Source organism: Maylandia zebra, linkage group LG4 (assembly GCF_041146795.1).
Source record: "Maylandia zebra isolate NMK-2024a linkage group LG4, Mzebra_GT3a, whole genome shotgun sequence".
Lineage (NCBI taxonomy): Eukaryota > Metazoa > Chordata > Actinopteri > Cichliformes > Cichlidae > Maylandia > Maylandia zebra.
Window position 1 is genome coordinate 19,051,366 of NC_135170.1, and position 10,835 is coordinate 19,062,200.

The 10,835-nt window shown below is 42.2% G+C and overlaps 1 protein-coding gene and 1 long non-coding RNA gene across 2 annotated transcripts; one reads left to right on the plus strand and one right to left on the minus strand.

Moving 5' to 3' along the window:
* Window positions 1-969: 969 nt before the first annotated feature.
* wfikkn2a (info WAP, follistatin/kazal, immunoglobulin, kunitz and netrin domain containing 2a) lies at window positions 970-4,699 on the plus strand. The gene is made up of 3 exons (XM_004558465.4): window positions 970-1,544; window positions 2,276-2,592; window positions 2,790-4,699. Exons 1-3 carry the CDS (start codon window positions 1,332-1,334, stop codon window positions 3,988-3,990), a joined length of 1,731 nt encoding a protein of 576 aa, XP_004558522.1. The 5' UTR covers window positions 970-1,331; the 3' UTR covers window positions 3,991-4,699.
* LOC111501026 (uncharacterized) lies at window positions 2,889-7,992 on the minus strand. The gene is made up of 3 exons (XR_013098321.1): window positions 7,889-7,992; window positions 3,223-3,269; window positions 2,889-3,000 (listed from the first exon to the last, which is right to left on the minus strand). It is a non-coding gene; the product is annotated as an uncharacterized LOC111501026 (long non-coding RNA).
* Between the last annotated feature and the right edge of the window lie 2,843 nt (window positions 7,993-10,835).

The following is a 10,835-nucleotide window of genomic DNA, read 5'->3' on the forward strand; positions in this document are numbered from 1 at the left end:
TTTCCAGACACTGCAAAGCTTTTAGTTAAGAAAGTTAAACACCAATTTCTATTCAGTTTATAATTGACTAACTTATCAGTAAGAGTCATTAAAGGAAAATCAGTGGTTATTCCTTATTTAGCAGTTTGAGACTGATTTTGATTTAACACACTAATAATGTTAAAAACCTCTTTTCAAAATAGTAAGAAGCAGAAATTAACATTGTTATAGTTTTACATGTCTCTATAAATAACAGGAATTAAAAACTTGAACAGAGATCCTGACATGTATGACACCATCTGGTGCGCCGTCATAATTGTTTTCTGTCTGAAAAGTGTGAATCAGAGTTTGTGAGGCACAGAATCGTTTCCCGGTGGGAAGACATTGAAACGTAAAACAAAGTAGATGGGTAAAGACCTATTATCCAAAATAAAAATGTTCAAATCCGTGCGAAAACAGTTATAATAGCCGACACAGTGCAGCCACATCTGCATTTCACCCCAAGAAGACTGAATGAACCAGGCACTATTTGGTGGTCTCTCTGTGCAGAAGGCAAAGACCCGACGGAACTGCACTGAGTTTGGCGCTATCTTCTGGAGAGTCACATTTTCTTCAGACGACCCGGTGAGATTTTACAGTAATCACTGCGCATTATCACTAAGATGAAGTGATACGCAGTCTGTGTAAAACATTATCTCTGAACAGAAGCCCACTCAAAGCTTAATATGCTACAGGATAGTAGCGTTTTTTTCTTCATATACTGAATAAAATCTTAACACTGACAAATGAGAATGAATGAGCTCGTGCCAAACCACGACGTCACATTTATTAATAGTTTACATTTCTCTTTTCATGGATACTAAATGGTGTTAAACTCCCGATATAATTTCGGAATCATCGCTACTTTTCACCGACATTGCAAGTTAAGGGTTAAGGCAGGCAGCGCCTTACGCACAGGTGTCTCACCAGTCTTCTGTGAAACAACGCCTGCAAACTGTTGGCGAACTTTTAATTAAGTTGTTCATGACTGTAACTCAGCTGGGTTTATGCTGTCCGAGTAGACGGGTCACTGTAATTCATGTAGCTAGACCTTAAAGGGGTTCGCACCACCACAGCCCTCATCCTCTGCCTCTATCAACGTAGGAAGAAAAAAAAAAAACCCGGACAGCTCTCAAGATCGGTCCCGGTCCCGCAAACGCCTTTTTATTTCTACCTTCAATTTTATTCGTCGTCTCTTTTTCTTTTTTAAATTTCACGCGACTGGACTTAGTGTAAAGACATCTTAAAAGCCCTAAAGTCGGCGAGACCCGGTTGTATTTTCTGCATTTTAGTGCTTCCATTACGCGCCGGATATGTGGTGGATGCTTTTTCACCGATGGATCTGGTTTCTTCTTGGACATTGCTATACTCTACTCCTTTACATAGACAGCTGCCGTGTGAGAGCAATGCCCATGTCTGTGGCAAAAGTGGTGTACTCTCACGCAGGTCTTTGCCCGAACGATCTGAACCCTAACCTGTGGGTGGATGCTATGAGCACCTGCATGCGCGAGTGCGAATCCGATCAGGTGAGTTCTCTTACTGCTTGTAAAATGTTCGCGTGCAGCCGAGATTTAGGCAAACTGGATTTAAAAATAAGAGAAAAAAAACTGCATTTCAAGAAAAATCATTTAAATTCATTCATTGCTACTGAATACTGAAGTTAAAACGGTCGAGGCTGAACAAAAAGAGGAGTTAAGACTGATCAGTGGGAATAATTTGTGTTTTTACGTAGATTAAAGTATTACCTTCCTTTTGCACTGTAATAGAAACTGAACACAGCCAAAATAACCTCTGTGGCGAGGTCATGTACCAGGAGTGCATTTATAACTAAACTTACTCCTTTCAAAGTTTTTATTCCACCCGTCACACATTGGCCAATACTGTTGTAAACAGTATTTAAAGAATCCTCAAGACAAAAATGTATCTCAAATGAAAAATGTGAACACAAAATATGACTTCTTTAAACTTTAAAGCAGGGGTGTCAAACATAAGGCTCGGGGACTACATTTGGGCTGGCAAAGACTCCAATCTGGCCCTCTGGAAGGGTTTGGAAAATGTGAAGTGCAACGATTTTGAACTTTTAGCTGTATTGTCATACGTTTAAGTAACAGATAAACAATTAAATGACAGAAAACTTCCTCTTTTTCCACTTTTGACATCCCTGCCTTAAAGTGTCTTCTCTGTTTTGTCCAGTTCACGTGATTCCATTCACTGCTGATATGTGGTAGAAAAGTGTTATTTTCTCTTCAAACTTTAGGACTGTGAGACTTTTGAGAAGTGCTGCCCTAATGTATGCGGTAACAAGAGCTGTGTGGCAGCACGCTATATAGACATCAAAGGGAACAAGGGCCCCATTGGAATGCCAAAGGGTGCCACCTGCGACAAGTTCATGTGCTCTCAGCAAGGGTCCGAGTGTGACATCTGGGATGGCCAGCCAGTTTGTAAGTGCCGAGACCGCTGTGAGAGGGAACCCCACTTCACGTGTGCATCTGATGGCATGACGTATTATAACAAGTGCTACATGGACGCTGAGGCCTGTTCCAAGGGTATCTCTATCTCTGAGGTCACCTGCAGGTAACATGTTAAGTATTTTAGATCTCTACTGTTTGCTTTTTGGTAACAAGGTAACGTTGTCCTTCTTCAGTCTTAAAAATTGAGACTCTCCTCTAAACTTTAGTTTAGCAATATTAATGTGTTTTGTGTACAAAACATCCCAATGGGAATGAAAGAAGAACCTCAGACATTAACTGGCTCTGATTTATTACCTACAGGTACCACCTGACCTGGCCAAACACCAGCCCACTCCCCGTGGAGACCACATTACATCCCACCACCGCCCTCCAGACCACCCTCCCGACTGACATCCAGCTTCCCGCCATACACAATGGACCCAGCCAGCAGGCTGTCTTTGTGGGTGAGACAGCCACCTTCCTGTGTGAAGTGTCTGGAAAGCCGCGTCCGGAAATCACCTGGGAGAAGCAACTGAAAGGGAAAGAGAATATCGTAATGAGACCCAATCACGTCCGAGGGAACGTCGTGGTCACTAACATCGGTCAGCTAGTTATATACAACGCGCAACTTCAGGATGCTGGAATCTATACGTGCACAGCCAGAAATGTTGGAGGAAGTGTGTCATCACACTATCCTCTGGTAGTGATCAAGAAAGAAACGAAAAGTAAAAATCCAGAGGGGAACAGCACCAACCTGCCTTTTCCAGCTGCCGAGTGCCTTAAGAGTCCAGACACGGATGACTGTGGGGAAGAGAGCATAAGCTGGTATTATGAACCAAAGAGGAACAACTGCTTCACCTTTACCTACAGTCAGTGCAACAAAAACAGAAACCACTTTGACACCTACGAAGCCTGCATGCTGTCATGCGGAGGAGAGCTGGCAGCTCCCTGTAGCCTTCCAAGCCTTCAAGGCCCCTGCAAAGCCTACGAGCCCCGCTGGGCTTATAGCAGCACTCTCAAAAAGTGCCAGTCGTTTGTGTACGGAGGCTGCGGTGGCAACGAGAACAACTTTCAATCTAAAGAGGCCTGTGAAGAGATGTGCCCCTTTCCGAAGAACAACAACTGCAAGGTGTGCAAACCCCGAGGCAAGATGGTGGCCAGCTTCTGCAAGAGCGACTTCGTGATCCTCGGCCGGGTGACCGAGCTGACAGAGGAACAAGAGTCGGGCCACGCTTTGGTGACGGTGGAGGAGATCTTGAAGGATGAGAAGATGGGTCTTAGATTCTTTGGCAAAGAACCACTCGAGGTGACTCTTCTAAACATGGACTGGAACTGCCCCTGCCCCAACATCACTGTAGCCGACGGGCAGCTCATTATCATGGGGGACGTCCACAACGGCATGGCCATCCTGCAGCCCGACAGCTTTGTAGGCTCCTCGAGCAATCGCAGAATCAGGAAGCTGCGTGAGATTATCAGCAAGAAAACCTGCGATTTCATTAAAGATTTCTCCACCGTCCAGTAGACTCTGATAGCAACTGAAAGCTCATTACAGGTTGTCATTTTCAGATAAATCCAGTGACCTCAACAGTCAGACTGACTGCCAACAAACGCAAAACTAGAAACGTATCTGCAGGTTGTTTTCTTTCCTCTCTCATTTTCCACACAGCTCAGAAGGTCTCAGAAAAACATTTTACATCATCCGTACTGTTCACTGTGTTATTTCTTTTTATTCAGTTGTGGGGTACACTGTCTGGATTAAGCAAGTGGCATATTAATAGTCAGAAGCATTTACCCTGTTTAAAGTATTTAATCCTTTTCCTTTCCAAATGTTACCCAAATATACACTAATGCCACTCGTATATCAGCATATCCTAATAAGATTAGTATAGTTGCTTTAATTTTTTGATGGGTATCTCACAGTTGATATTTTGTAACATCTGTCCTCAGCACTTAAGCCCACTATAATGCCTCAGTTTATCAACCAGAATCAAATAAGCTCTTCGGTTCCATTTTCTGGACAATTGTTTTTATTTTTCGATTTTTTTTGAGTTTCCATGTGTTTGTACGTGGACTTGTGTACTTCATATTTATTTTTACTGATCTAGCTCTGTTGATCTAATTGCATAGGGACCAGATATGTTTTTTATTTTGTCTATGATATCCTACATTAATGTTCATTAAAACATGTATAAAACATGATAGCAAATAAATAAAGCTAATCTTGAAAAATGTTCCTTCCTTCTTGATTTTTTTAAATGCTGTTTCCTCTGCTGAAGGAGAAATACCAGACACTGCCACAATTTGTCAAAGCGTTAAGGCGGGCAGTGCATGTTGTTCTGTAGTTGATGTCCCTCCATCCATGTCCTCCTCCTTCTACACACACACAGAGACACACACGCAGGGCCGAGTCTGGCATTAAAATTCGAAACAGGTCACATTCCAGCACAGCTGTGGTGGCCTGTGGAGCTGTGTGTTGTGTTGTGTCTGGGTCTGGGGCCCTCGCATAGCACACACCCCACCGGCCATCCATTGGCCTTGCACGGTCCCTTTCATGTGCAAGAGGCCGCGGTGAAGGGGAAGAGGAGGAGGGGGAGGAGGAGAGGGATGTTGGCTGATTCTCTCTCTTTCGCTCCCTCAGTTGGCCACATCTGTGTTTAGGGGACATAATAGAGAACAGAGAGAGGAGTGGAAGGGGTGTAAAAGGGTGTAATAAGTTAAGCAGGAGCAGGGGAAGGTAACTCATGAAGCAAGCAAGTCAGTGCAGACCTTCAGCACATGCAGTTATTCTGAAAACGCTTTAATGTTTTCACGGTAAGATCTTGGTTGTGGATGGTGACAATGACGAAAAGAAAATCAGCCTTGCAGGTTTTTGTAATTTGAGAATCGAGGCAGGGTTTATAAATGCTTTGTGAGCTGGATCAGCTGATCATAGCGCCAGCTAGCCTTTGAATGTTCTCCCCTCCCTCCTTTCCCCTCTGGCCTTATATCCCCTTCTCTAAATCCCTTCCTCAGCCCTCTTCCTCAGCCCTCATCCTCAACCTCCTTCCCACCGACCGACAACCAGCCTTGGGCGGCGACCTCTGACCCTGCTAATGAAAAAGAGGCCACCAAGGAAAAGGCCACTTTCATTAGAACTGTTGACAAGTGTTAAGTGACTGGCTGAGCTCCAGACAGAGCTCCGCACAGCCTCCTTGATGTACTACACATCACAGCTGGCTGCTGATTTCAGTATCAAGTTCACTTAGAGACCACCAGCCAGGCAGCCAGCCAGACAGACCATAATAATCAGCCAGACAGCCGCAGGTACAAAGGGGGGAGGGGCAGAGTGCCCTCAGTGACACAATATCACTGAAGATCTTCCAAGTATTCAGAGCGGTGATTTACTTTCACTTTAAGATGACTAATTGAAAAAAATAAATAAATGAAATTACGTTATACATTAGATATGTTGCACAACCAATGTCCATATTCATTATAATTTGATCAAATCTATAGCTATTAAAAAAATACACACATATGTGATATGAAATAGAAACAGAGTAGAGGCCGTCCTTGCATCATTTCTATGTCTCGCAATCACATCACAAGATTTTGGTTATTTGTGAACAAATAAACAAATAATTTCAGTTTTTCTTATCCTGTGTTGGTGTTTGCAATCATTTAGAAACATTCAAGTCAACAATTTGAACAGTTATCAGCTGCCAATGTCTTTATATTCTAAAATACTGAAATAAGTCAAAGCAGTTTGAAAATGTAGCCTTTCAATTTAAAGTATAAAAAAATGGATCAGTGAGTCTAACATGTTGCTTATTTTAAGAGGCTGTTTAGATTAAATCTTGGACCAGGACACCAAAATTAAATGTAATCAGAACTAATAGTACATTTTTTAGTTGCATAATGGGCCGTTGTTGTGTGGTGGATACGAAGAAAATTACACTACTGATTTTTCTTTTCAGCAGTCATTGTGTTTGTCCACTGGGTGGCAGCAGAGTACTTAAAAAAAAGAGAAAAGCGAGCCATGAGCCATTGTAAGCTTGCCTAAGTACATTTAAATAATATAACGTTAAATCGGACTGATAGTTGTCTTTCATCTATATTTACTGTTCATTAAATACACATAGTTCAAAATACGAATAAGAGTGTAGTGAGAAATAAGGTAAGTTTAACAGGACCTTTGTTTCTAATATACCTGGGGCTGATTATATTACAGTTGTGAGTCTTGAGCTGCCCCTCATTTTTTTGTATTTTGTTAATAATATCATTAAACTATACATACAGGTACGGGTACATACAGGCTTTATGAAGGACGGTCAAAGCTCTTCTTTAGATGTTGGCTGCCTTTTGTTCTGTTCTCTGCCAAGATGATCGCATGCTGGTTCAATGATGTTAATGTCTGGGCTCTGGGGAGGCCAATCTATGACACACTGAGTGTTTTTCTACTCGAGTGTGTTTTTACCAGGCTGGCAGTGTGTTAACACATTGCCAGTCAGACACTCTCCAGATGATATTGCATAGCGGTTTAAAATCTGATGTTTTTTTTTCTGTATTCATAATTTCATCAACTGTGACAAGATCCCCAACACCACTGGCTGAAACCATGACAGAGCCTCCACCGTGTTTTACAGATGGCTGTAGACACTTACTGTTAAACTTCCTCCTCTTCACATACTGACTGTGATTTTTCAGTCCACTTCTTTTGGAATTTGGCATATCTCAGCGTTCCCTGCCTGTTTCCACTCCCTAAAAATAGCTCCTTGACAGCCACTGAGACCATTTCTGGTCTTCAGTGAACAGCAGATGGATCAACTGAAGGGCCAGATGCATCTCTCAGGTTCTGTGTCAAGATTTCTTCCTGTTTCTTGAGGTTATGATTTTCAGATACCGTTCATTTGCTGGAGATAGTTTTTAGGTCACTTCTTCTTTTATCCTCCACTTGTCCAGTTTCCTCAGACTGAACACCAGTCTGACAGATTTTCACCCTACAGCTCTTTGTGAATCACCTGATTAGTGCACAAATACCCCTTTATGCCTATCAAACTGTGTTATCTTTGGCACATTTCATACATCAACTAAAGAAACGTGAACAAAAATAGTAACAGAGTGCCTAAAGATACGATTTAAAACTAGTTCTTTGCTGTGAGTGTGTTTTGTGCAGACACAACAGTGGTTCAAAAACCATTCTGAAAATGATCAGGTACAAGGACCAGACAAGAATGAGTGAAGAAGCCGTCCAAAATTCTTAAAGACCATCAAGAAGTCTGGTGATCTATTGCTCAAACTTGCTTTAAAGTCTGGCTCCTTATAAGCAAAATACAGAGAAATGAGGGTGGCTCAAGACTTTTGCACAGCACTGTATGAATATATTATAGATTTCCAAATGTTCCTACACACAAACACATACACACAGTGTGTCATTTTACCTTATGAATGAATCCACAAGCAGGCAGCCAGATGGTCGTGGAGCTCGTGCCCAGTGCTTTGGATGTGCTAGTACTTCATGAACACGCACACATTCTCAGTAGCATCTCTTCGGAGCACAGCTGGTCTGTATGTACACTAAAATGTGCCAGATGGGGAAGAATACAGAGAAGGCCAAAGAAAACAGAAAGCCATAAATTATCAAGATAAAATGCAGATTGAGCTCAGTGCATTAATGTGATGTTGCTAGAGGTAACTGATGAGTTGGTAAGCAGGAATTTTTCCACTTACACAGAGGCCGGATCATATTTGAACAAACGGCAAACAAGTGCTTGTGAAACTCACTTTACAAGCTCACAATCTGGCCACAGCAGTTTTCTCTGTCTCTCGTTTATTTTTCAAGACATGTGGCATGTGTGGTGAATGAAAGGTCTGTGGACGTTTGATCGAGAAAGGAGAAGAAGATGAAAGCAGAGCACAGAGCAAAGGGGGGGTGGAGACTTGGATACGTGAGCGATGAGAGTAGAAAGGTCGTTGTAGCATTAGGAGGGTGTAAATTGTCCAGAACATAAAACTGCTGCTGCTGACTCCTGGGGATTCTTTTCCCCACTCATCTTTAACTTTCTAAAAATAGTACCTGCTCAGTGCATGATAATGCAGGCTCAAAATTGCCTATTTCAGTGTCACCTGCAAATGAAGAGGCAAGAAAATGCAAGAGTGAAAATCAGGTTTAGTTGCCATCGCCCTGAAATGTGAATAACAGAGAGGCAGAGAAAAAGCTGACAGCACTGAGGGAGAAAGAGGACAGGGAGTGGCCAAAAAAATAGAGAAAGCCTGGAGGAGGGGGGCTGGGAGAGAGGGATGTTTTGGGACAAAATATGCTAATCCCAAACCAACATCACACATGGTTATTTTTAGGGATTTCTCATTGTTCTATTTTGGGACAAGGACCATTGTCCTCGTGTGGCCCAGCAGAAAGGCTGCAGAGACCAGATGCTATCAGGAGTGGAAACAAGAGGAGCCAGTCTCTTGTGAATGTGAATGACCTACCTTACATATGATTAGATGCAGAGCAGAGAAAAGAAATCTGCTTATAGAGACGGAAGGACATGGGGGATTTTGGGATGCTGGTACTTAAGACTACTACTACACAAAGGCAAACATGAAAGACAAACCGTCTCGCGTCATATATCTTTGAGTGGTACAAATATGATGTGTGATGTCTGAATCTGTCTTTATGTACTAGTTTGACTAGTAGGTTTGAGGTGCCGAGACGCTGTTAGCAAGGATGACAACTGTCTTTGGATACCACTGGTACCCCAAAAGCTAACTTTAAAGTGGTAATGCTATAGGCCTACAGGAACCACCTGGTTTAGCTCAGAGCTGGAACAATGAAGCCAGTGGTGCTTGCATGAAGCTAAGTGATCACAGATAATAAATCTCTGCAAATCATGCTTTATATTTGTCAACATATCAACATCTCAGTGTATAGGTGTTTTTGTAACAGCATAAAAATGACTACTAGTGTCTTCCCTGGCATACATCCAATGCTGTATGTGATTATTGGCGCACACCAAGAATGATTGTTTTGTTTTCATGAATATGAAAAGACGTTCCAGTCCCAACAATCACCTCCATTTCAATTCACTTCAATTCAATTTTATTTATATGGCGCCAAATCACAATAACAGTTGCCTCAAGGCGATTTATATTGTAAGATAAAGATCCAATAATAATGCAAAGAAAGCAGAGAAAACAATCATATGACTCCTTATGAGTAAGCACTTTGGCAAAAGTGGGAAGAAAAAACTCTCATTTAACAGGAAGAAAACTCCAGCAGAACCAGGCTTGGGGAGGGGCGGCCATCTGCCATGATCAGTTGGGGTGAGAGGAGGAAGACAGGACAAAGACACAAACTAAAATCTACAAACACCTCTTAAGAAGTAATAAAGCAGTACTGAAGTTACTGTTACGTTACTAAACCCAACAATGGCTGCTGTAAAATGTACACTCACATGGCATTTTATTAGGTACACTTTAAGAGCACCAGGCTGGAAACCCTCTTGCCTTCAAAACTATCATAGATTCAGCAACAAAGTGATGGAGACATTCCTCAGATGTTTTGGTCCATGTTGACATGATAGCATCACACAGTTGCTCCAGATTTGTAGGCTGCACTTCCATGATGTAAATCTTCCGTTCTACCACATTCCAAAGGTGCTCTGTTGGACTGAGATCTGATGGCTGTTGAGGCCATTTGAGTACAATGAACTCATTGTCATGTTCAAGAAACCAGAGATTGTTTGAGCTTTGTCACATTGTGTGTTATCCTGCTGGAAGCAGCCATCAGAAGATATTTACACTGTAGCCATAAAGGGATGGACATGGCCAGCAACAATTCTCGGGTAGGCTGTGATGTTTCAGAGATACTCAGTTAGTACTAAGGGGCTTAGAGTGTAGCAAGAAAACGTCCCCCATATAATCACATCACCACAAGCCTGAACTGTTGATACAAGGCAGGACGGGTCCATGTTTTCATGGCATTTGCATCAAATTCTGAAAAACCATCCAAGTTGCAGCTGAATTTAAGACTCATCAGACCGGGCAAGATTTTTCCAATCACCTGTTGTCCAATTTCATTGAACCACGTGAATTATAGCCCCACTTTCTTGTTCTTAACATACAAAAGTGACACCTGGTGTGGTCTTCTGCTGCTATAGCCCATCTGCTTCAAGAGTGTGCATTCAAAGATGCTCTTGGTTATAAAGAGTGTGAGTTACTGTTGCCTTCCTATCAGCGTGAAGCAGTCTGGCCACTCTCCTTTGACATCAACAAGGCATGTTCTCCCAGAAATCTACTGCTTAATGGATGTTTTCTCTTTTTTAGACCATTCTCTGGAAATCCTCGAGATAGTTGGTGGGAAAAATCCCAGTAATCCCAGTTGTATTA